The 23,352-nt window shown below is 37.6% G+C and overlaps 2 protein-coding genes and 3 pseudogenes across 2 annotated transcripts; 2 read left to right on the top strand and 3 right to left on the bottom strand.

Moving 5' to 3' along the window:
* Positions 1-77: 77 nt before the first annotated feature.
* LOC122149043 (trace amine-associated receptor 13c-like) lies at positions 78-1,379 on the bottom strand. Its single transcript, XM_042778321.1, has one exon. It carries the CDS (start codon positions 1,200-1,202, stop codon positions 207-209), a length of 996 nt encoding a protein of 331 aa, XP_042634255.1. The 5' UTR covers positions 1,203-1,379; the 3' UTR covers positions 78-206.
* A 5,464-nt stretch (positions 1,380-6,843) lies between these two features.
* LOC122149092 (trace amine-associated receptor 13c-like) lies at positions 6,844-7,866 on the bottom strand. The gene has a single exon (XM_042778432.1). The coding sequence runs from the start codon at positions 7,864-7,866 to the stop codon at positions 6,844-6,846; it is 1,023 nt and encodes a 340-aa protein (XP_042634366.1).
* Positions 7,867-11,517: 3,651 nt separating this feature from the next.
* On the bottom strand, positions 11,518-12,621 carry LOC109090579 (annotated as a pseudogene).
* A 764-nt stretch (positions 12,622-13,385) lies between these two features.
* Positions 13,386-15,986, top strand: LOC122134184 (annotated as a pseudogene).
* A 2,319-nt stretch (positions 15,987-18,305) lies between these two features.
* On the top strand, positions 18,306-19,679 carry LOC109090563 (annotated as a pseudogene).
* The last annotated feature ends 3,673 nt before the right edge of the window (positions 19,680-23,352 follow it).

Consider the following 23,352-nt stretch of genomic DNA (forward strand, 5'->3'; position numbering starts at 1 on the left):
TATGACTTACACATGGATTAGCCTACCTATAATTATTCATCATTAAAATGAACAAAGACAGTTACAGCTCTCTTCACACTTTAACATCTAATTTTAAAGCTTTTTTTGCACTGTCATTCTAAACGATGATAATCAAGGATGCCAAAAGGCCAACAAAGATCACCAATGCAAACATAATTTTTGTAACAAATACATGCATTTTCATATTAACAGTCTTCAGGATATAAGTTCATCTGGTTAGTTGCTGTCTGCAGTATTTTTAGGCTAAGCACAAGCTTCACTGACCTTTTGAACCAGGGGTAAGATATTGCATATATAAAGGGATTGATGCACGAATTCGTGTAAAACAAACACAGTAAAGCAGAGAGGATCACAGATGACTTCTGAAATTGTTTCATATTAAGCATACTTATATACCAGGGAACCCAGCACATGAAATACGCGAAGACAATTATACTCAATGTTTTTGTTGCCTGTACTGATCCCCTGAATGATTTCGGATTTTTCTGAGATGCCCTTTTCTTTGAAGTTATGGAAATGGCTTTAGCTTGTCTCAAGGCCACAGTGAGAATTCTTATATACAGTATTACCATTACTATACATGGAGCAATGAAGCTCACTATCAGGTCAGCTGGACCCCAGGCGTTGCTGACAACTACTGCACATTCTCTTAGACAGAAGAAAGTTGTTCCTGTCAGGTTTGAATTCCCCAAATTCATTGGTACTAGATTATAACAGAAGGACACAGTCCATCCTAAACTTATGCACATCAGTGTTTTTCTAATTGTCATTTTAGACATATACATGAGTGGCTCACATACAGCAAAATAACGATCAATAGCTACAAGCATGATATTAATGAGTGAGGCAGATCCAATAACAGACATAATCACATGAAAGATCCGACAGTGCGACTTTCCCATATAAAAACAGGAGTTAATGCTCCTAAGGCTTTCAACCGGCATCACACAAATTCCCACCAAGAAGTCAGAAAGGGCCAGTGAGAGGATGAGGAGGTTGGTCGGTGTGTGAAGCTGCTTGAAAACTGTTATCGAGATGATGACAAGTAGATTTCCACACACCGTCAGCACAGAGACTGCAGATATGTACAAGAACAAAAATACATTGACATAAGTCAAATGAAAGTCAAGAGAGCAGCTTGTATTCCGGTGGGGGAAGCAGTGATGTTCAAGGAATTCCATAGAGAAAGTCCTCTGTGCTTTAAAGCTCAAGGCCCATGTTTATGATATGACTGCAGATCCAGGATCCTAAATCAGAATTTCACTGCCAGTTTGCTTATATAAAGGCAAATGAAAGGTGTCATTTATGGGAGTGGCCGAGAATTAAATCAGCATCAGCTACCTCATGAGTCATGAGTTTACGGCCTCCTAATTTTTATAATAAACATGTTGCCCCCCATAACTCTTAAGCAATTAAGTAAACAATTAGTAATAAAATAAGAAAATCACAAGCAATAGGACAAATAAAACTACAACAAAGACATAAATGAAATATTTTATAATATTTTTTTTCTTTTTTTCAGGAAGGCCTAATATTCAAGAAATGCTTCAAAAATTTAATAAAGTCATCAAATATATATATAAAAAATAAATAAAATAAAATACTTAGTCTTCAATGTATACATTAAATAGGCTACAAAAGCTATTCTGTAAAGAGCAGTGAGTGATTCCCCCCTTCTTTTTGTTTGGGCACCCTCACCTTAGTATTAACCTTCACCCTGGACTCCATTTCCCATAACCTCATACTGGACTGATTACCTGCACAGGTGTTGCTCATCACTGGCCTATTTAACCAACGTTCACACACACACTGTGAAGTCTTGTCTCACCCCGACATTTCTGAGTGGTTTCCCCCACTACTCTGAGTTGATTCCGTGTATGACCCTGGACTGTTTGACTTCTCTGATTCTCTGCTGCCTTCCCTTGTGATCTCGGCTTCTGGAACACTGATTGTTTGCTTGTTGCCCTGACTCCTGCCTGGTATCGTTTCTGCCTCTAGCTTGCCTCTGACATTCCTACTGTTGTTGTTTGACCATTGCCTGTTGTTGACCTTGCTTTATAATAAAGTGCTGCAAATGGATCCACAAACATGCTTCTGACCGATTATTACAGAAGACTTTGCCACCCCCAGATCCAGTGGTGGTCTATCAACTATCCTCTGAGGTCTCAGCCCAAGCTAATGTGTTAGCATCTCACCAGCAGCAACTGCAACGCCTTACGTCTCTCATGGAGGAACTGGTGGGAATGTTGCAATCCATGCAACTGGTCATGCCGTCACCAAGCCCACCAACGCCTGAGCCTCCACCAACTAATGGATCAGCTAGTACGCACACTGCTAACCCTTGACTCTCCTTACCGGCGAGGTTTGACGGAACTCCAGATAAGTGTAAAGGCTTCCTCTTACAATGTTCCCTGTTTTATGAATCAACAATTGTTGTTTTATACAGAAGACAGTAGTGTTGTTTTTTTCTTCTTTTTTTTTGTGAGGGGGGGTGTTTTGGTGTGCTACGGCTGTTTGTTAGGACAGAAGCCTGTCATTTCCTTCCTTCAAAGAATTCCTTCATCAGTTTTTTGAGAGGTATTCAAGCATTCAGCCTGTGGCAAAGAGGCTAGTGAACAGTTGCTCGTACTGTCAGGGCAGAGATACCGCAGTGGATTACTCTCACCTTCTGCATACTCTCAGCCCAAACTCGCAGTTGGGATACTGGTCCCCTGAAGCTGCTTTACCGCAAGGGCTTATCCGCTGAATTACAGTCAGAACTTACCTGCCGCGAAAAGGGAAAGACACTGGAACAGTTCATTAATCTCTCAATCCCCCTCGACAACCTACTACACGCATGACGCTCCTCATGACAGTCACATGCTATATTTTTGATCTGCGAGGAAATGAATTAGAGTGAACATTTGCACATTGGAGTCACTCGTCTTTCGTCGGCGGAAAGAAAGCACAGGATAAGGAACCATCTATGCCTTTACCGAGGGTTGCCAGGTCATCTAAGAGCCAATTGCCCTACTAGACCGGCCTCCAAAGATACCACTACGGTGAGTTCTAACCCATATACTCTTGAAGTACCGGTCTCCTTGACCATTAGTGATGTTATGGTTGAGGCGAGCGCTTTAATAGAATGTGGTGGCGGGAAATTATATTGATGTCAGTTTCGCCAACACTCATAACCTTCCTCTTCCGTGTGAATCCCAACTGGTAGTGGCAGCGCTAGATGGACACCCTCTGGGCACAGGACTGATCAAATTCAGAACCCAAGAACTCACACTAAAGTCTGGCTCCCTACAAACGGCAGTTCCAACCCCATGTCATAAACTTTGTTCCTTCCTCACATTCGGAAGACTCTACTGTATCAGATCTCCCTGTCGAATACCAAGATCTCACAGAGGCATTCAGCAAGTCAAAGGCTTCTCAACTCCCACCACATCGATCCAGTGATTGCGCTATCGACCTGCTTCCTGGAGCGATGCCTACGAAATGTAGAGTTTGTTTCCCCTATCACAACCAGAGTCTGAGGCAATGAAGGCATACATAGAGGAATTGGCTAAGGGCTTCATTAGACCATCCACCTCTCCAGCGTCAGCAGGGTTTTTCTTTGTGAAAAAGAATGGAGGCCTTGCATTGATTACCGAAGTCTGAATGATGTCACAGTCAAGTTTTGATATCCACTGCCACTGGTTCCATCTGCCCTGGAGCAACTGCGCTCTGCCAAGTATTTTACCAAGCTCGATCTCCGCAGTGCCTACAATCTGATCCTGGAGACAATGCCTAGACAACGCCTAGACTGGTCACCATCAGCTCAGAACGCTTTCCAACAGCTCAAGGATTGCTTGGAATGGAGGCATTGGCTAGAGGGCGCTAAAGTTCCTTTCCTGGTACTCACTGATCACCGCAACCTGGAGTATATTCGCTCGGCCAAACGACTTAACCCAAGGCAAGCCCGATGGTCACTATTCTTTTCACACTTTGACTTTAAAGTCACCTACTCTGAGAAGCACCGAAACCGTTATCACGTCAACTCTGATTATAGCACCAGTTCAAGGACATTATCACTGAGATCACTGAAGCTCAGGTCAACAAATCCACCACCGCCGAACTGTCCCAACGACCGAACTTGCGTGTCAGCTGATCTTCGACAACGGGTGTTGCATCTGGTACATGATTCTCCCAGCTCAGGACACCCCGAGATCACAACTTCAGTCCAGCTGTTGTCTGAGCGTTTCTGGTGGTCATCCCTACTGCTGGATACTATCAAATTTGTTCAACAATGTAAACATGCCCAATTCCTCTCACCAACATCCTGCAGGTTTTTCAACCCCTTCCCGTTCCTCAACGCCCATGGTCTCATATCGCATTGACTTTGTTACTGATCTCCCCAACTCCAGAATTCTTAGTCATCGACCGATTCTCCAAAGCCTGTCAACTCATACCCTTACCCAAACTGCCTACTGCTTTTGAAACCGCCAAAGTCCTGTTGGAACAGGTCTTCTGCTTCTATGGCCTTCCCGAAGATATAGTTTCCAACAGAGGGCCCCCAATTCGCCTAGAGTCTGTAGAGCTTTCTGCCAGCAACTCAACCTCAGTCTTTCCTCTGGCTACCCATCAACAGTCCCATGGCCAAGTTGAGAGGCTCTACCAAGAGAAGTACCCGGGCCTTTCTTATGCTCATACTGCCACCAGAATCAGAATGACTGGAGTCTGTTCCTGTTACGGGCAGCGTATGCGCAAAACTCGCTCCGCAAACCATCTAACGGCCTCACTCCTTTCTAGCATGTCTGCTGTCAACAAATGGCTAAGGAGAAGCGAGAACACCTGGAATGCAGCTCATGTCCACCTACAAAGAGCAGTGTACTAAACCAGGGAACAAGCCGATCGTCGGAGAAGGGAGGGGCCTGAATATACTTCTGGACAATAGGTCTGCCAATCCACCAGGGATCTGTGACTTTGACTACCCAGCGAAAAAGAAGTCCCAGGTACGTGGGTTTGTTTAAAATCCTAAGGCAGATTACTCCAGTGTCATTTGGCTTTACTTGCAAATTACCATATCTCACCCACTTTCCATGTCTTCTTGCTCAAGCCCTGCCGGAGAGGAGAGGGATCAGGACGAGGTCGCAGACAAGAGTACTCCTACCCTAACCGTGGACTGTGAGGAGGCATACCAGGTCAGAGAGATTTCTGGATTCCTGACGCAGAGGACAAGTGCTGCAGTCAACCAGATACTGGGAAGGATATGGCCCAGAGGAAAGGTCCTGGGTGAACGCCCATGATATCCGGGATCCCACACTCACCCTTGAGTTTCATCAAGCTCATCCAACTTGACCCGCCCCTCGTCCCCATGGAAGCCCACAGCATTGGTCTGCCCCTCGCATCCGGAGCCGCTCGCAGGGGTGGGGCTCTGTCATGAATCAGACCTCTGTGGCTCTCTCCGATTGCCACCAGAGGGCACCCTCACCTGAGTATTAACCTTCATCCTGGACTCCATTTCCCATAACCCTGTACTGGACTGATTACCTGCACAGGTGTTGCTCATCACTGGCCTATTTAACCAGCACTCACACTCACTGCGAAGTCTTGTTTTGCTGACATTTCTGAGTGTTTCCCCCCCCCACCATTCTGAGTTGATTCCGTGTTTGACGCTAGACTGTATGATTTCTGATTCTCTGCTGTCTACCCTTGTGATCTCGCCTTCTGGAACATTGATTGCTTGCTTGTTGCCCTGACTCCTGCCTGGTATCGTTTCTGCCTCTGTCTTGCCTCTGACATTCCTGCCGTTGTTGTTTGACCATTGCCTGTTGTTCACCTTGCTTTATAATAAAGTGCTGCAAATGGATCCACATGTTTCTGACCGATCATTACAGCACTGAGGAACAATTACTTTATTTTATTGTACAAGAATGTAACGCAGAGGACAATCATAATTTGTTCACTGAGGGAAAAAAAACATCAGATACATAAACTGAGCAATCAGCATTATAAAAAGCACATGATTAGTCTTAATTTTTTATTTTTTCAGATATTAAAATGATTTGGCTTCATGATTTCATTCTCAAAAACAATACAAAGGCTTTTGGTTACTAAATTTGCTTCTGTGAATATGTATTGTTCATGTAGCAAATGCTACCAGTACACTTTTTTTTTTTTTTGACTTTTCCCATATAGTACACTATAGTAAATAAGTGACAATGTACACAATAGAGTTCATGTTAAATACTCACCACTTTGGATTATTTTGGTACTTGTGTCATTATCTGCAGCCATAAAATCTAGTCTGCAAAGCTACATGACATTATATAAAGCTTTTTAATTAAGACTTGTTTTTAGTCTTAAATGTTTTTACCTTAATGTGTGCTTATATAAATTCACTTGACAAATGTATCTAAACTGAACTAAGATGGACTGCTTTTGTCTGTTGTTGTCAAAATCTTTGACTTGTAACCCTGGCTTTTTGATGCAGACTACTAGTTGGACTGACACTTTTTTTTTTTTTTTTTTTTTTTCAGTCTATAGATTTTTAGAGCACCCTTTAATCTTACATGGATTAAACATCAAATATGGATCATAACAAAACCACTTGAGTACAGAGTGCAAAATATATAAATTGCTTGTTTAAGACTAGATGGGTATTTTCTTTTGTATGTAGTGTTTTACATTTTATATATGGGGAAAATATGTAACTGTGTTCTAATGTTTTTATACTGTTCATTATTTGTGCACAATACACAAATCATTTCAGTAAGAAAGTATGAGTTCAGTTAAAAACAACAAATGCTGAAAAGATCAAATTGTGAGACAGATTAAAATTACATGAAAAAGATCCAGTCAAACAGTGAAAACACTGATGTCAGAAGAGTTTGGTTCAAATATTTTCAATCTTATAATAGAGAAAAGAGTTTTTCTAAACCATGGGTAAAAAAGGCCATATATGATGGGGTTTATGGTTGAGTTAATATAGCCTAACCAGACGAATGCTTCAAAGAGAGCAAAAGGAGTGGAAAAGCTGATGTAAGGGTCAATCAAAGAGTTAATAAAAAATGGCAACCAGCAAATAATAAAAGCTCCAACGACCACACCAAGAGTTTTTGCTGCTTTGCGTTCAGATCTTCGAGAACTTTTAAACGTGCTCTCATTTTCATGATGGTTTGCCTCACCGATTGTTCTAATGTGCTTTCTGGCAACTACAAAAATTCTTGCATACAGTCCTATCATGACAGAACAAGGCAAGAAAAAAGTTAGTAATGTGTCTAAAACGGACCACAATGCATTGAAAAGCAAAGTGCAACTACCCATACAGTATATTGATATATCTTCCTCCAGTCCTTCCAAATTAGCTTTTGAGTACACTAAGCCATAAGAATATAACGCAGCCATGCTCCAACTTATCATCACCATGATCCATGCAACAGATATGGTTATTCTTGTAGGATACTGAAGTGGATAACAAACAGCCTCATGTCGATCAATAGCAATAAAAATGAGATGAAAAATAGACACTGATGTGAGAAATAGGTCAAAACTTGAGTGTAGCAAACAGAAGGCATCTCCATAGTACCAGCAGCCATCCACAGAACGGATCATACTGAAAGGCATGACCACCAGTCCAAGCAGCAGGTCCGCTAGAGCCAGAGACATCACCAGGATGTTAGTGGGAGTCTGGAGCTGTTTGAAGTGCGCGATGGAGATGATGACCACCAAATTTCCTAGAATGGTCACAATCATTGCTAACACCAACAGGAGATACACCGCAGTCTGAGTGGAAACATGATGTGTGCCTTTAAGACAAGAGTTGTTCACTGCAGAATAACAAAACTGAGTGGGATCGTATTCTTGTGATGATAAATCCATCCTATCAGTCTAGGAACCTATAAAATGCTGTTCTTTCTAGTCTAGTCAGGCCTTTAAATAGTCTTTCATGTTCTTGTCTGAGCCTCCCACATCATCACAGGGGAGCAAATGACAATCAAGCGCTCATAATATGAAAAAAAAAAGAAAAAAATAATAATAAAATAATATAATATAATAATAATAATAATAATAATATATATATATAGATATATATATATATATATATATATATATATAGGCTATATATATATACACACACACACACAAAAACACACACACACAGACTTGTTAACATAAGTAGGATGCAAACACACACACACACACACACACACACACACACACACATTATTTTAATATTATGGTTTGTTTATTATTCAATTATTTATCGTATAAAAGTATAGTTTACATAAAATTTAAACTATAAAAAAAAAAAATGCTAAATTTATAAATGAAAGCTATGACATTTATGTCATGACTAAGATGAAAAATTCTTGAAATGAATTCATTCTTGAAGTGAACACCCATGATCTAAATTACTGTCATTGACATGAAGAAGAATTAGGTCTGGCTACTGACACAAATTCACAATTTGATTAGTTTGTGATTTGATTCAATTCTGATCTCGATTCGATTCAATATTGATTAATTTGGATATACATTAGGTACAGTACAGTTTTTTTTAAAGGAAAAAATCTCTAATGCTGTGTTTTGGAATTTGGATATATAAAACAATCTCTCAACTAATGTACAGTTTTGTAATTTTGATATATGATTTGTTTAGAAACATTTAAATGTCACACAAAGCAGTTGGTAACAACAACAACAACAGCAATAATAATAACTTGTTAATATATAGGCTACTATATGTTTCTACTCCGATTAGTAAAAAAAAAAGGATAAACATTTCAATGGTGGCTCACTTAAGAGCTTGTTTTTATGACACATTTATTTAAAGAATTAGATATATTAAATATTTACGAACAGTTTAAAAAAATATAGAATATGTAATATAGAGCATATTATTAGCAAAACACTCTCTAGAGTTGAGGGACATTGAATAACTTTTCTTAGGTAAAGGTGACGTCTTTCTGCAGTTAAAAGACTGCGCGATTACACGAGAGATGATACATTTCCGTAAGGCTGTACTCTATCTTTCAACATATTTTCTAATGTTCATTCATGTTTATCTTGTGCTATTACTAGTAGTAAAGGTGAAGAGATGATCAGTTCACGTGTGTTCCCTAAGCTAGCGCTTAGCTTGATCTGAGGCCACTACTGCGTTCTGTGGCGCCACATTAAAGAGTGCCAAAACGGTATTTATTATTAAAATTTTGTAATAAAATAAACAATCAGAAAGCTAGGAATTGGTTTCATATCAGAAGTTACAAATCATACAAAGCATACAGCAGTTTATTGCATGGCAGCACGCTACAAATAGCTAATGTTTAGTGCATTTTTGTTCACGCATCAACTGAAACCAGCAAACTACGATTGATTCTCGGATTTTCAGAATCAATATCGGTTCATAAAAATCAATTAAAATGGAAGAATCTATATTTCAACCCAGCCCTATTATAAGAATTCTAAGGGATTCCTATCTCCAGAAAGACTTTTATAGACATTAGGTTAAATTACACTGAATGTATAAAAAACTACTGAATAAATGAGCCTTAAGCTTCACACAAGCATTCCACTTTTATATTTGATTAAAAATCTGCATTTTTTTTTTTTTATGTTTGTACCATCAGATCTGAATTCAAGTTGTTTTTACATCATTTGGGAGGCAGTATTTAATTTCATACATAAGGCATAGTGTGCCAGAATTACTTTATTTTTGCTCATACAAACAAAAACAAAACTGAGTGGGATTGTATTCTTGTGATGATAAATCTATCCTGCCTTTGTCTTTGTCTCAGAAAACACAAATCTAGTTGATTCTGTTTCAGTTGGACAAGTTAGGCCCTTAAATACACTTCATGCTTTTTTTGACCCTCACATATCATCATACAGCAGCAAATGACCAACAAGCACTTATTAAATATAAAAAATATACACTCTCAATAAAAGGTACAAAACTTTCACTGGGGCGGTACCCTTTTAAATGGAACTAAAATGTCACTTTAGGCACTAATATGCATTTTAAGTATTAGCATGTACCTAAAGGGTGCCAAATTCAGTTCCTGGAGGGCCACTGTCCTGCAGAGTTTAGTTCTAACTCTAATTAAACACAGATAAACCAGCTAATCAATGTTTTCAGGACTACTAGAAACTTCCAGCCAGGTGTTTTGGACCTTGGTGGAGCTACTCTCTGCAGGACAATGGCCCTCCGGGATCAGAATTTGACACGTGCTTTAAGGTACTACCATTTAGGGGTAAATAAGATACAGATATGTACCTTTGGGCTTTTTTAGGGTACCAACCCAGCGACAGCTTGTACATTCTCTCTGAGAGTGTACCAGCTTAAATTACATTAAAGTTTTTGGTTTGTCCATAAATGAAAACTATGCAGTTTTAGCTGAAAAATCCATTCTTTTTTTACTAGAAGAATTAATTATAGCAGGGATCTCTTTAATGGTCTTATCAAAAGAAAAAATAAATCCTATGAATCAAAATGCAGCACCACGGATCATAACATATCATGCCATTTTCTCGTTAACTGCACAGAAAGGCAAAAAAGCAAACAAGCTTTATATGTTACATCAGGGGTAGCCAATGTCAGTCCTGGAGGGCCACAGTCCTGCAGAGTTTTGCTCCAACCTTAATAAAAACTCACCTGCCTGTAGCTTTCTAGTAACGCCTAGACCTTGATTAGCTGGTTGAGGTGTGTTTGATTAAGGTTGGAGCAAGGCTCTCCAGGACCGACATTGGCCACCCCTGTGTTACATACTGTAAATATTATTAAACAATTTAACCCTCTTATTTTTTTCCCTGAACATTAAATGTCTTGGGCCCAATTCATAAACCACCCATTTAAAACAACAACAACAACAACAACAACAATATACACAGTATATTTAATTTTCTCTACTTTATCAAGGTAACACTGTATATCTTCAGCCTTATAATCTAATTTAAAAATCTCTGAAACTGAACACATGAGCAAAGATGGCAGCAAGCAGAATCATGTATTTCAAAGCAAATACTACTGTGATAAATTAAAAACACATAAGGTATGACGTTCTCCTGGAAGGCTTTTAAAGACCTTCTTTGGCTGGAAACAATGTCTGGCTCATTGGTAGAGCATTGTGTTAGCAGCACAAAAGGTTATGGGTTCAATTCCCAGGAAACACACATACTGGTAGAAAAAAATGTATAACCTGAATACACTGTAAGTCACTTTGGATAAAAGCATCTGTCTAAAATGCATAAATGTTAATGTACAAAAACCTACAGAAGAAATATGCCCTAAGCTTCAGCATGCCATTTTTGTACACTGAAAACATGTACAATATACATAAATAAAATATACATTTAAAAAAAATGTCTGTCATCAAATCAGAATTCAGATTCATCATTCAGCATGCAATGTTAGCATTATAAGTGTGCCAGAGATCTGATTTTAGATCACCCTTTAATTTTGCACAGAATAAAGACCTGATTTTACACTTTTATTTATGTAATTTGCAAAGATAATGTGCTGCACAAATGGAATCAAACCGTAAAAACATTGATATCAGAAGAATTTGGTAATATTCTCATTGTTATAATAAGAGAAAGGGTTTTTCTGAACCATGGATAGAAAAGGCCATATATGATGGGGTTTATAGTTGAGTTAATGTAGCCTAACCAGACAAATACTTCAAAGAGAGCAATTGGGGTGGAAAAGTTGATGTAAGGGTCAATCAAAGAGTTAATAAAAAATGGCAGCCAGCAAATAATAAAAGCACCCACTACCACACCGAGAGTTTTTGCTGCTTTGCGCTCAGATCGTCGAGAGCTTTTAAACATATTTTCGTTTTCCTGCTGGTTTGCCTCACAGAGTTTTCTAGCGTGCTGTTTTGCAATCACAAAAATTCTTGCATACAGTCCTACCATGACAGAACAAGGCAAGAGAAAAGCTACTAATGTGTCTATAGCTCCCCACAATGCATTGAAAAGCAAAGTGCAACTTCCCATACAGTATATTGATTCAATATATTCCTCCACTCCTTCACATTAGCTTTTGAGTACACTAAACCATAAGAATATAACGCAGCCATGCTCCAACTTATCATCACCATGACCCATGCAACAGATATGGTTATTCTTGTAGGATACTGAAGCGGATAACAAACAGCCTGATGTCGATCAATAGCAATAAAAATGAGATGAAAAATAGACACTGATGTGAGAAACAAGTCAAAAGTGGAGTGTAGCAAACAGAAGGCATCTCCATAGTACCAGCAGCCATCCACAGAACGGATCATACTGAAAGGCATGACCACCAGTCCAAGCAGCAGGTCTGCTAGAGCCAGAGACATCACCAGGATGTTAGTGGGAGTCTGGAGCTGTTTGAAGTGCGCAATGGAGATGATGACCACTAAATTTCCTAGAATGGTCACAATCATTGCTAACACCAACAGGAGATACACCACAGTCTGAGTGGAAACATGATGTGTGCCTTTAAGACAAGATTTGTTCACTGCAGGATAACAAAACTGAGTGGAATCGTATTCTTGTGATGATAAATCCATGCTGCCTGTCTCAGTCTTAGAAAACAAAAACTTATACAATTCTGACCTAGATGGACTACCAGTACGTTAACAGTAAGTTAAGAGTCCCTTAAATACACTTCAACATCTTCTCTGACCCTCCTACATGATGAGGCAGCAAATAACAGCCAAGCACTTAAAATATACATTACTTCAGTTTTCTGGTTTGGCCATGGCTCAATGATTCTTCAACCTAGTACACAAACTACCGTCAAAGAGTTTGGGGTTGGTGAGATTTTTTTTGTGTGTTTTTGAAAGTCTTTTACGCTCACCAAGGCTGCATTTATTTGATCGGAAATAAAATATTATTACAATTTAAAATATCAGTTTTCTACTTGAATATATTTGAATGTATTTAATATATATATTTAATATAATTAATATTTTATTCCTGTGAAACAAAGCTGAATTTCCAGCATCATTACTCCAGTCTTTAGTCGCATGATCCTATAGAAATTATTCTAATATGCTGATTTGCTGCTCAAGAAAGATTTATTATTATTAATGTTGAAAACACTTGTGCTGCTTAATATTTTTCGAGGAAACCATGATACATTTTACATAGAGTTTTCTTTTGTAACATTATACATCTTTACTGTCATTTTGATTTAATGCATATTTGCTATATAAATAATATTAATTTTAAAAAAGTCTTACTGACTCTTAACTTTTAATTGTATAGTGGATATCAAAGCTATTCACTCTTGCATTTGATGTGATTTTATTTACTTGATTATGGGGTGACTATTCATTGCTCTTGCTGAAGCACTAAATGTAGATCTCCAAAATACAAATGCAAAATTTATTAAGACAATTTACAGTCCCACAATGCATTGCGATAAGAAGATAAAAGATAAAACTGCATCCAAGATGGTGGCTGAAGTAAGAGAAATCCATTACAGTTCATTCAACACTGTAAAGTATTAATAAACAAAAGCACTGGAACATATTAACTTCATATGCTATAGGCCTAAATATTGCCCTGACCATTATGTCCAATTCTACCCACAAATCTCTTTTTATCCATTTTTATTTTTTAAATACAAAAAGACACAACATTTACACAAAATAAACACTTTAAAGGCTTACTAATGATTATCATTTACCTTGTTTTTTATTACTTTTTTTAAACCTCACTCTTTGTTATTCTGTATTATTGCATTAACACAATCAGAATGATGCAACTCTAGTCGCTCTGAGGGATCAGTCAGAATCAAGTGTGATTCTTTTGGTGTTTAATGAGGACAGGTGTGAATGTGCCGATAAACAAGAAGACATATTGCAAACATGTTTATCACATTTAATAAGTCCCTCAGCTTGGAAAGATGTTTAGATGAAGAAGACATAAAACTAACCACCAGTTATTTCCACAACAGGATTTCTCTAGAGTCAGAAATTACACAGGTATGATATCACAGTTTCACTGGAGGAATCAAAAAGGCATTTGATTAGGATTTTAAACATATTCTAATGAAATATGCAAAGGCCTGTATTTCAACAATGATCTATGAATTAAATCTATAATCTAGCTTTAATATTTCATGCATCAAGTATCATTAACATGGTGAGTTTTGCATTGTCTTCATCAACACTATAAAAGCATGAAAAAATAAGGATCCCATCATGCCATTGGGCACCTTGACAATGTTAACCTCTCCACTATATCTCAAACTTTCAGTAAAAAATGTCTGACTTCTTGTTTTACGAAGGCCAATTTCATATCCTGAATACACAGAAATATAACCCCTCCCAAGTGACCTGGATTTTATTGGGGCAAAATTCTTGGTGATGATGGAAATGACATCACAACTGTGGGACAACTGTAATGTATGAAAAATGAAACATTTTCACAAAATAAATGATACAATTATTATTATTATATAATTTATATATAATAAATTATTTTGTAATTTAAAGCCTTGGGCTGGGAAAAAGGCAAAACAATACAAATGCAAATAAAATACTTTTAAAATGAAGAAAATTTAAATAATGATTGCATGCTGAATTCAATCCAAGCAGCTGAACTCTGTTTTAATATCCAGGAAAAATTAAGAAAAAGATTAAGTTTAACAGATTGCATTCATTGATTTATGTAATTCAGGGTCAATATAGAGGAAAATCTCATAGGAAAAGCTTTCTGTTGATAGATGATCGATTGTAGTGACAGTAGTGATGAAACGCAGGAGGGGTAAGGATAAAAATAAGTGCTTTCTGCATGTTCGCTCTTGCATAGACAAGTCTATCAAGAATGTCTAATGGTATAATTCATGTTCAAGCTGCAGGGCTTATAATGTTTTGATGTGTTTTTATGGCTATGAAATCTAACTATAAGTGGTAAAAAGGTCACATTGCTGTTATGATATGATATATATGTTGCTGATATGATAAAGAAAAGCAGTGCATTATTTGCTTATACATAGATGTCTGTGTTTGTTTGTTTGTTTTCAAAACAATTCATCCTGGACTAGGGCTGACGGGGAACCTGTTCTCTGTTTTGAGTCGTCCAACAACTCCTGTGAGAGATTAGTCTACCCGGTCAGAGATTCAAATATTGCTTTATTTGTTCTCCAGTGCCATAGCGCTTACCACAGTATGTGGAAACTGTGCTGGTCATCGTTGCCATCATTCATTTCAAGCAGCTGCACCCCACCAACAAACTACCTCATCCTGTCTCTGGCCATGGCCGACCTGCTCATCGGAGGTTTTGTGATGGCTCCCAGCATGCTGCACTCTGTTGAAACTTGCTGGTACTTGGGAGACATGTTCTGTAAAATACACAGCAGTGTCGATATTATGTTATGCACCACATCTCTTTTGCACATATTTTTCATCTCAATCGATCTCTATTATGCCGTATGTCACCCTCTTCAGTACCAGAATAAAACCACACCTCTTATTTCAATCATTATGATTTCCCTATGCTGGGTTCTGGCTGCCTTTGTTGGATTTTCTATGGTGTTTCCTACAGCTCAACATTTTAGGTGGTGAGGAGTTTTATTCCGATAATGTTTGTATCATCTTTCAAAACCGCAGCAGCACCATTTCCTCATTTCTTGCTTTCAGCCTTCCACAATAATTGCTGTCAGCATTTATTTAAAAATTCTGCTTGTGCACGAAGACACATCAAAATCTACACAGCATTCAGCACACTTGGGCAAGAAAAACTGTATCTATAAACAAAACCGAGGGGAAGGCCACAAAAATGCTGGCTATCATCATGGGGGTTTTTACTGTGAGCATCTCACACCTTTTTCTTCTGTAATCTAGTAGATCCGTTTCTTGAATACACAATACTACCGGACCGTATTTTATGTTTTTTGTGGACCTGGATATTTGAATTCTCTGTGTAACCCTTTTGTGTATGCATTCTTTTATAGATGGTTTAGAAAAGCTCTGAAATCATTCTTTTGGCTAAATATTTCAGGTTAATCTTCCCAAATTGACTTGATGGAAAGACTTGATTAGGAATGACTCTCTTGTAAATAAAAATAAATATACATGTTTTCCCTTCCCCTTTTTTGACAACCAGTATTGTATAAAGCGATATTACGAATAAAGTTGACTTGACTAGACTATCTGTCGGTCACTACGAGTTATGTCATGACAACATTAGGGGCTCCCAAGTATGACCCCTAATGTTGTCACGGTATAACTTCTCCATCAGGGATCAAGGGTTACATACTTATCCGAAGTCGTTATGTGTCTATGTAAACTATAATTGTCATCTCGGCACAGTTAAAAATGATGCCAAATAACCAGATCACACATGCATTATTTATACTGACCCTTACCAAAAAATAGTATACTTCAGTTCATTTTATTAAGTATACTTAAGGAAAGTTCAAGTATTTTTAAGTATACTTTATGTAGCAAGTATACAAATCTCAGTGTTCTAGTAGTATACCTGTAAATGTACTGTTTCAATACTCCTTGGGACTAAATTAGCCCACTTTCTAGTATATAAAAGTATACATTTAAGTATACTTTAAGTATACAGTAGCAAACTTTGGGACACAATAGTTTACCTCTATGCTTGTAGTTTGTACTGCAATTATACTAAAAGTGAACTTATAGGTATACTGATAGTTTACTAATTAAATACTTTGTACACTTTGAAGTATAGTCTCAGTAAACTACTAGTCTAGAATTTGAGAGGGGCCCAGAACGATGTTATCCTTGGGGCCCAAACTCTTTTTGAGGGAGTCCCATAGAAAAAATCAGTGCAAGGGGCCCAGAATTTCTAGCGACCACCACTGTTGTCATTGATAGTTATAGTGTCACTAACATTAGCTACAGTAAGTTATTAAATTTAACTACTAAGCTCTAACCTTCTCAGCATCTTTGCTATTATTAAAATCATGTAGCTTGTTAGTAGGGGACCTTATTATTGAATAAGTAGCGGGGTAGTGGTAGTGTGGTTGAAACTCTTTTTTTTTCTTGAAAACATTTCTGCGTGTAGCTTTACAGTATTTTCTATCGGATGGTTCATAACAACAGTGTTTGATTTGGGGACTGAATGACTCTTTTGAATCGGTTCTTTTCCCACCAGCATAATCAGCTATGAAAAATCTAAATTGCCAGTTTATCAGTTTGTGTTTGAATCGATAGTGGATTCAGTGGATTCAGCGCAAATGAAAAAGCAAATCGGGTTTTTTTTTGAATTAGTGCTTTGGAGTGCGTATCAAACTGCTGAAGTCATATATGATTTCATTAAATCATCCATTACATCATAGGTTTGGGAAATGTCTTGAAATTTCAATGATTTTCAATGACAATCTCTGCAAACCCATGAATCATGCAGCATTAAACAGGTGTCTATAGTTTTTACTTGATCTCAGATCTGTTTTATAAATTTCTATAATTTATAATAAGACATTTGTTTAATTAAAAGGCATACTAATAATTAATAGTCTCTTTATTGGCTTTTTTAGCTGAACTATATTTGGCAGTCATGGTCTAATAGTTAGAGAGTGGATTCGTAACCCCGAAGGTTGTGTGGTTCGAGTCTCAGGTCCAGCAGGAATTGTCGGTGGGGAAAGTAAATTACAGCACTCTCTTCCCCCTCAATACTACAATTGAGGTGAACCCTTGAGGACAGGCACCAGACCCCCAACTGCCCCAACACAAAGGTGCCACAGCAATATGGCTGCCAACTTCTCTGGGTGTGTGTTCACGATGGGTTGGTGTGTGCACTTGGGTGGGTTAAAAGCAGAGCACAAATTCTGGAATACGGGTCACCATACTTGGCCTCACTTCACTTTCAACAAATAAAACAAGCCCTGTGAAAATTGATACACTTATTATTTTAATGGGCATTAGGTTATTAGTTAATTGCATTTGATAGATATACTTCCCCAATAAAAAACATTACAAATGGGTTTGTAAAACGGGCTGTTTTTTATGCATGTTTGGCCTGAATCACCACCGTAAGGAGTTTGGATCTATTGAAAACGTGAATCATTTTGCGAAGCAGTTGGTTCAGCGGTTGATTCAAAGCTTCGAAAAGGGTTTGTTTCTCCAATCACTCTCTCCCTCTCCCATATATTCATAAATTGATATATATATATAAATGTATTTAATATATAAACATAACATATTTTTCTTAAATATAACCTGGAGCAGTGTGTGCAAGGGGATGTCTAATGCTATTTCCATGCATTCTGACTTATTTACCACTGCTAATCATGGTGGAGAAAGGCCATCCAATTGGTGTCAGGACTCAAAAGAGGAAGACTATTGGGACTCTGCATGACTATAAATCTAGGCTCTCTGATCAAGAGTGTGCCTTTGCCACTTGAAAAGAAAGAGGTAAGGCCTTGGATGGTTATATGCTACTGAAACTTTGGCAAATTAAAATAAAAAAATGTGTTGAAATATTTAGGTTTCTAATTATGTATAGTTTCTAATTTATCTTTATTTTTACTTTGGTAATAATAATGTCTAAAATAATTTTATTGTTAATTTCTCTTATTTGTAAGAATGATAGCTAGAAATTAGTTAAGAACCTATACTGTCATTATGATTAATGACTAGAGTAATATTATTTATACATAACAATAAAGCTTATTTGCAAGTGTCAGCCAGCTAATATTTTTTCTTTTTTACAGAACAGTGAATCTGAATTGTGTAAATGGATGCCCGCGGTCAACATCAGCCAAATAGCAATCTGGGAAAAGCCTTTTCTCTGTTATGAGTTTAGTAACAGGTCTTGTCAGAAGTTTGTCTATCCTTTGGTAACTCGAATATTGCTCTACATCCTTTTCAGTGTCTCTTCAATTGTCACAATCATAGGAAACCTGTTGGTGATCATAACAGTCATTCATTTCAAGCAGCTTCACACAGCAACTAACTACCTCATCCTGTCTCTGGCCGTGGCCGATCTGCTTGTAGGAGGAGTTGTGATGCCTCCCAGCATGCTGCGCTCCATCGAGACGTGCTGGTATCTGGGAGATTTGTTCTGTAAATACACAGCAGTCTTGATGTGACATTGTGCACTGCGTCAATATTAAATCTATGTAATCATTTCTTTAGACAGATATTATGCCATTGTCACACCCCTTCAATATCACAAGTAAAATGACATCACTTGCCACACTAGTTATGATTATTATCTGCGTGGACTGTTTCAGCTGCTCTGGGGTTTGGCATGATCTTCATGGAGCTTAATATTCTTGGCATTGAGGATTTTTATTATGACAACATTGACTGTGAAGGAGGCTGCTTTGTCTTTCAGAGTAAAGCTGGAGCTACTATGTTCTCACTGATCTGTTTTTGATGTTCTGGCTTTTTTGTCATGCTCTGTGTGTACCTCAAGACTTACATGCAGCTCAACGGCAGGTTCAGGCCATCCAGAGCGGTGAATTCTGAAAAAAAAAAGAGGGAAAAGCCACTAAAACATTAGCCATCATCATGGGGGTATTTCTTTTGACTTTCTGGATACCCTTTTTCATTTGTAATCTTATCGATCCCTTCATCGGTTACTCTGTACCACCTCTGCTGTTTGACTTGTTCCTGTGGGTCGGATATTATAATTCCACAATGAATCCCATAGTGTACGCTTTCTTTTACAGCTGGTTTAGACATGCTTTCAGAGTCATTCTATCCAAAAGAGTATTCGAGTAATTCTTCAAGGACAATACTTGTTGTAATTAGGAAAACATATCATATTGCAAATGCATTTCTTTTTCAATGTTTCATTTTCAGATATACAATTTAATTTTATCTTTCTTATTATTCTATTTTGTTTGTGATTTCATAAATGAAACTTAATACTCTTCATACTCGAAGTGCAAAACTATTCTTTCTTAAAAACTGAAATAAGTCTTGTCTTGCATATATGAGTGCTGTATGTCTTGGCATTCAAGGCTCTTCTGAGTCCCACCAGTGTTGATCTTTGCCCCCTCATTGATCCCTAATTTAATTAAATTTCTAATAAAGTTTAACTGTGTGTGCATATTCTGTGGCTAGAAGATCACTTACCATCACAATAGATTTTTTTTTAATGGACCCTTTCATTTTATATAATTTTTTTTTATAACAACAAAGGCAACATGGCTGAAGTGCCAAGTACATATTTCAGGATAAGGTAAAAACAATTTTTCAGAATAATATACAAAACACTGTACAAAACTACCACTATCTAAAACTAATTATGTCACTTTTGCAAAGATTATTTTCACTTTAAACAGTTTTACTTAAGCTTGTTAACATTAATTTTTATGGGTGTTTATTTGATTTGCATGAAAAATGCCCATGTCATTCCATGAAAGGAGTGCCATTTATATTCACACACATTTGATGAAGTGGCACTAAACAAATGTATGATGGCACCTTTTATGCACATGTGAAGTCTTAAAAATATTGCTTATTGGTTGTTACAGTACACTACAACTATTATATTATAACATATTCTCATTCTGTGGTGATTGTTGTAAGCTAAATCGACTGGAAACGTATATTCAAAAGAAAAGGGAATGAGGATTTGGCTAATAATGAACTTCATGCTAGCTGCTTATTATATCCAAGAGCATGATCTGTTAGATAAATCCATGACAATACTAGCAAGAAACTATGCAAGTCGAGAGCTGTAGTTCCAATCACATGAAGTTGCTTTCACACTACAGCCCCACGTAGCGACCAAAATGAGAAAGACACAATCCCATTCATTTCAATAGAGAGCTTTTAGGCAATGAGAGGACCGACAGTGACCACTGGTGACAAGATGGGCATGCCCAGTGAAGCAACAAAGTTGAGATATCTTGAACTTTATTCAAATGACGAGCACGAATTTTGGGGTGACAACCAATAGGAATGAAGTCAGTGGAGTGCACGTGATGCTTTCATCACATTCTAGTAGTGGAGAGTTGAGGCAAGATGGAGAAGTTAATTTCAGCAGTCAGCAACTTCTTCTATAAATTCATTATGTCTCTGTGTACATTACGGTGATACTGTGCTGACTCGGAGCCTGAATGTTTCTTAAACCCAGAAAGACAGGTGCTTAAGCTCTGGCCACAGATAAATAACAACCGTGATGGCAAAGACACTCACTGTTTTCTTGTTCAGCTCTTTTATTAAGCATTTTATGCATTGATTCCCATTTATATTTAGTCTTTTTCCTACTCCAAAATGTTGTTTGTAGTGGCAAGGAAACTGATTTGTTGTACAACACAGAGTAACATTCCGTTCATTGTCATTAGGGCAAAATATTATTAGACAACCAGTAGTGGGAACACCCCACCAGCGACCCTGACTGCCAGTCACTGGTGACATGCAGCAAAAAAAGTCCCTAGTTGAACATAGATTAAGTTAGTGATTGTTGTTCGCAAATGTTTGTTGAAACTAGGGAAACCACCAGGCCTAACTTGTCAACTTAAACTTGTGACCATAGTTGAGGGAAAAATGCACCCCTTCAAGACTGATGTATCGTTTTTTTTTTTTTTTTTTTATATAACCAGATCTATCTAGTTTGATTTAACTAGATTTTGTATTTTGTAAATATAACTTTTAGCTGGCTATGTGCACATTTCGCGCGAATGTTGGCATAAATGCAACACAGTGATAAGAGTCTGAGTGTTTTGGATTTACAACGCGTAATTTCATCCACCTCTCCTGAAGACATAATAAGTGAGTGATCGTTCAACTTAGAGAAGAATAGGGTCAACTTTATTGTTGGGCCCAAGGTGCATTAAAAATTCGTTAATTAGCCATAATTACAGGATTCCATAATCTGTAAACTGGCAATTGTTCTGAGAGCTTCCATGTGAGCTGAATTCTAATTGATTGAGCTGCAGATTCATTTAGGTGCTATGACTGCATTCACACAATGGGCATTGTAATGTTAATTAACTATAATTTTGAGATGACACCATATGACGTATTACTCAGAGCTGCCCAAGTCCTCAGACTCAGAATGGTTTCAGTGGCACCATCAGTGATTTTGAGGTGATAAGATTTGGAGTGTTTTTAGTGGCTGCATAAGTTTTCAGTCTGATATTGATTTAGCAGTTCATCATGGCACACACTGACAACATGAACCGATTCATGAAAATTATCTTGGGGTTTCAATTAAATAATAGGTGGGGGTCCAAGGTTTGGCGCACTTTTGGCCTGTGGTTTGACACTGACGGTGTAGTCTGATGAGAACACTAGGTTTCCTTGGAAACTCAGATGCGGTGTGATTTGACAGGAGGGAGGTTTTTATGAAACTCTTCTGCTATAAATGTGTGCTCTCTGCTTCATGAGGCAGCCTTTTTTCACCTTAGAAAGAAAGGTAAGAACATGGATGGAGAGTCTTTGATGTGCTGTGTTGTTTTATTATAAATTATTTAATCATAGCTTTTTTTATGAAATTTATTTGTTTGAGAGGTGATTAATATTTTTAGAGTCTTTGATGTGCTGTGTTGTATTAAAATCATTCAACCGCAGGGACGCGCGCAGGAACTGTGTAAATGGAAACCTTGGTCAGAACGAGGGATAGTACAAGGGAGCATGACGGGAGAGTAGAACCGGAAATCTGGGCCAAACCTTATGTATGTCGCTCTTTATGAGATTTGAGTAGTGAACAGGTCTGGTCACAGAAGTGAGGTCTATCCTTTATGGTCACCCCTATCACCAAACCTAATGCCACTAGGCTAGGAGTTTTTTGATAAAGGACGCTGAATAACGTTTACTTCTAACTGATCATTTTAACCCTGTCTTTCTAAGATTACAAATTAACCTCCGACGGAATCATCTTTATGTGCAAGCAGGTCTAATTAATGTTAATAGTGGGGGCAAGGGGAATTGTTTATAAATTATCTCTTTAGAAGCGGAGTCAAATAACCTCACACACTCAACAAATAAACAGTTAAAACGGCAATAAATGTTGTATTGAGAATGTCAATGAAATTGAAACTTTGTATGTAAAATGAAATGAAATAAATCAAGCATTTGAATTTGAGCAATGTAACTGAAAAACAAAAAACAAATAAACTATATATCAAACAACCCTCTCATGTGATTGGCCCTTTTTGATTTTACAACCGTAACTAAAGAACACCTTTTTTTCAGTATCACAACCAGTAGTATCAATTTTACCGTTGCTTGAATATGAATGTAATGACCTAACGGTTATAGCCTACTACTCAACTAACTTAGCACGCTGGATAAACTTGTGTAAAGACCTAATACACCTTTTTTTAGCTTTGAATCACATTCCAAAATACACTCACAATGGAAAAGGAAGAAAAACTGTCACAAGATCAAGTACTGCCAAAACATCAAATGTTTTACACAACATACCACCAGTTGCAGGCCT

The sequence above is a fragment of the Cyprinus carpio genome, chromosome A20 (genome assembly GCF_018340385.1).
Source record: "Cyprinus carpio isolate SPL01 chromosome A20, ASM1834038v1, whole genome shotgun sequence".
Classification (NCBI taxonomy): domain Eukaryota; kingdom Metazoa; phylum Chordata; class Actinopteri; order Cypriniformes; family Cyprinidae; genus Cyprinus; species Cyprinus carpio.

Excerpts from the sequence above, each read along its gene's own strand:
- LOC122149043 (XM_042778321.1), bottom strand. The coding sequence starts at position 1,202 with ATGGAATTCCTTGAACATCACTGCTTCCCCCACCGGAATACAAGCTGC.
- LOC122149092 (XM_042778432.1), bottom strand. The coding sequence starts at position 7,866 with ATGGATTTATCATCACAAGAATACGATCCCACTCAGTTTTGTTATTCT.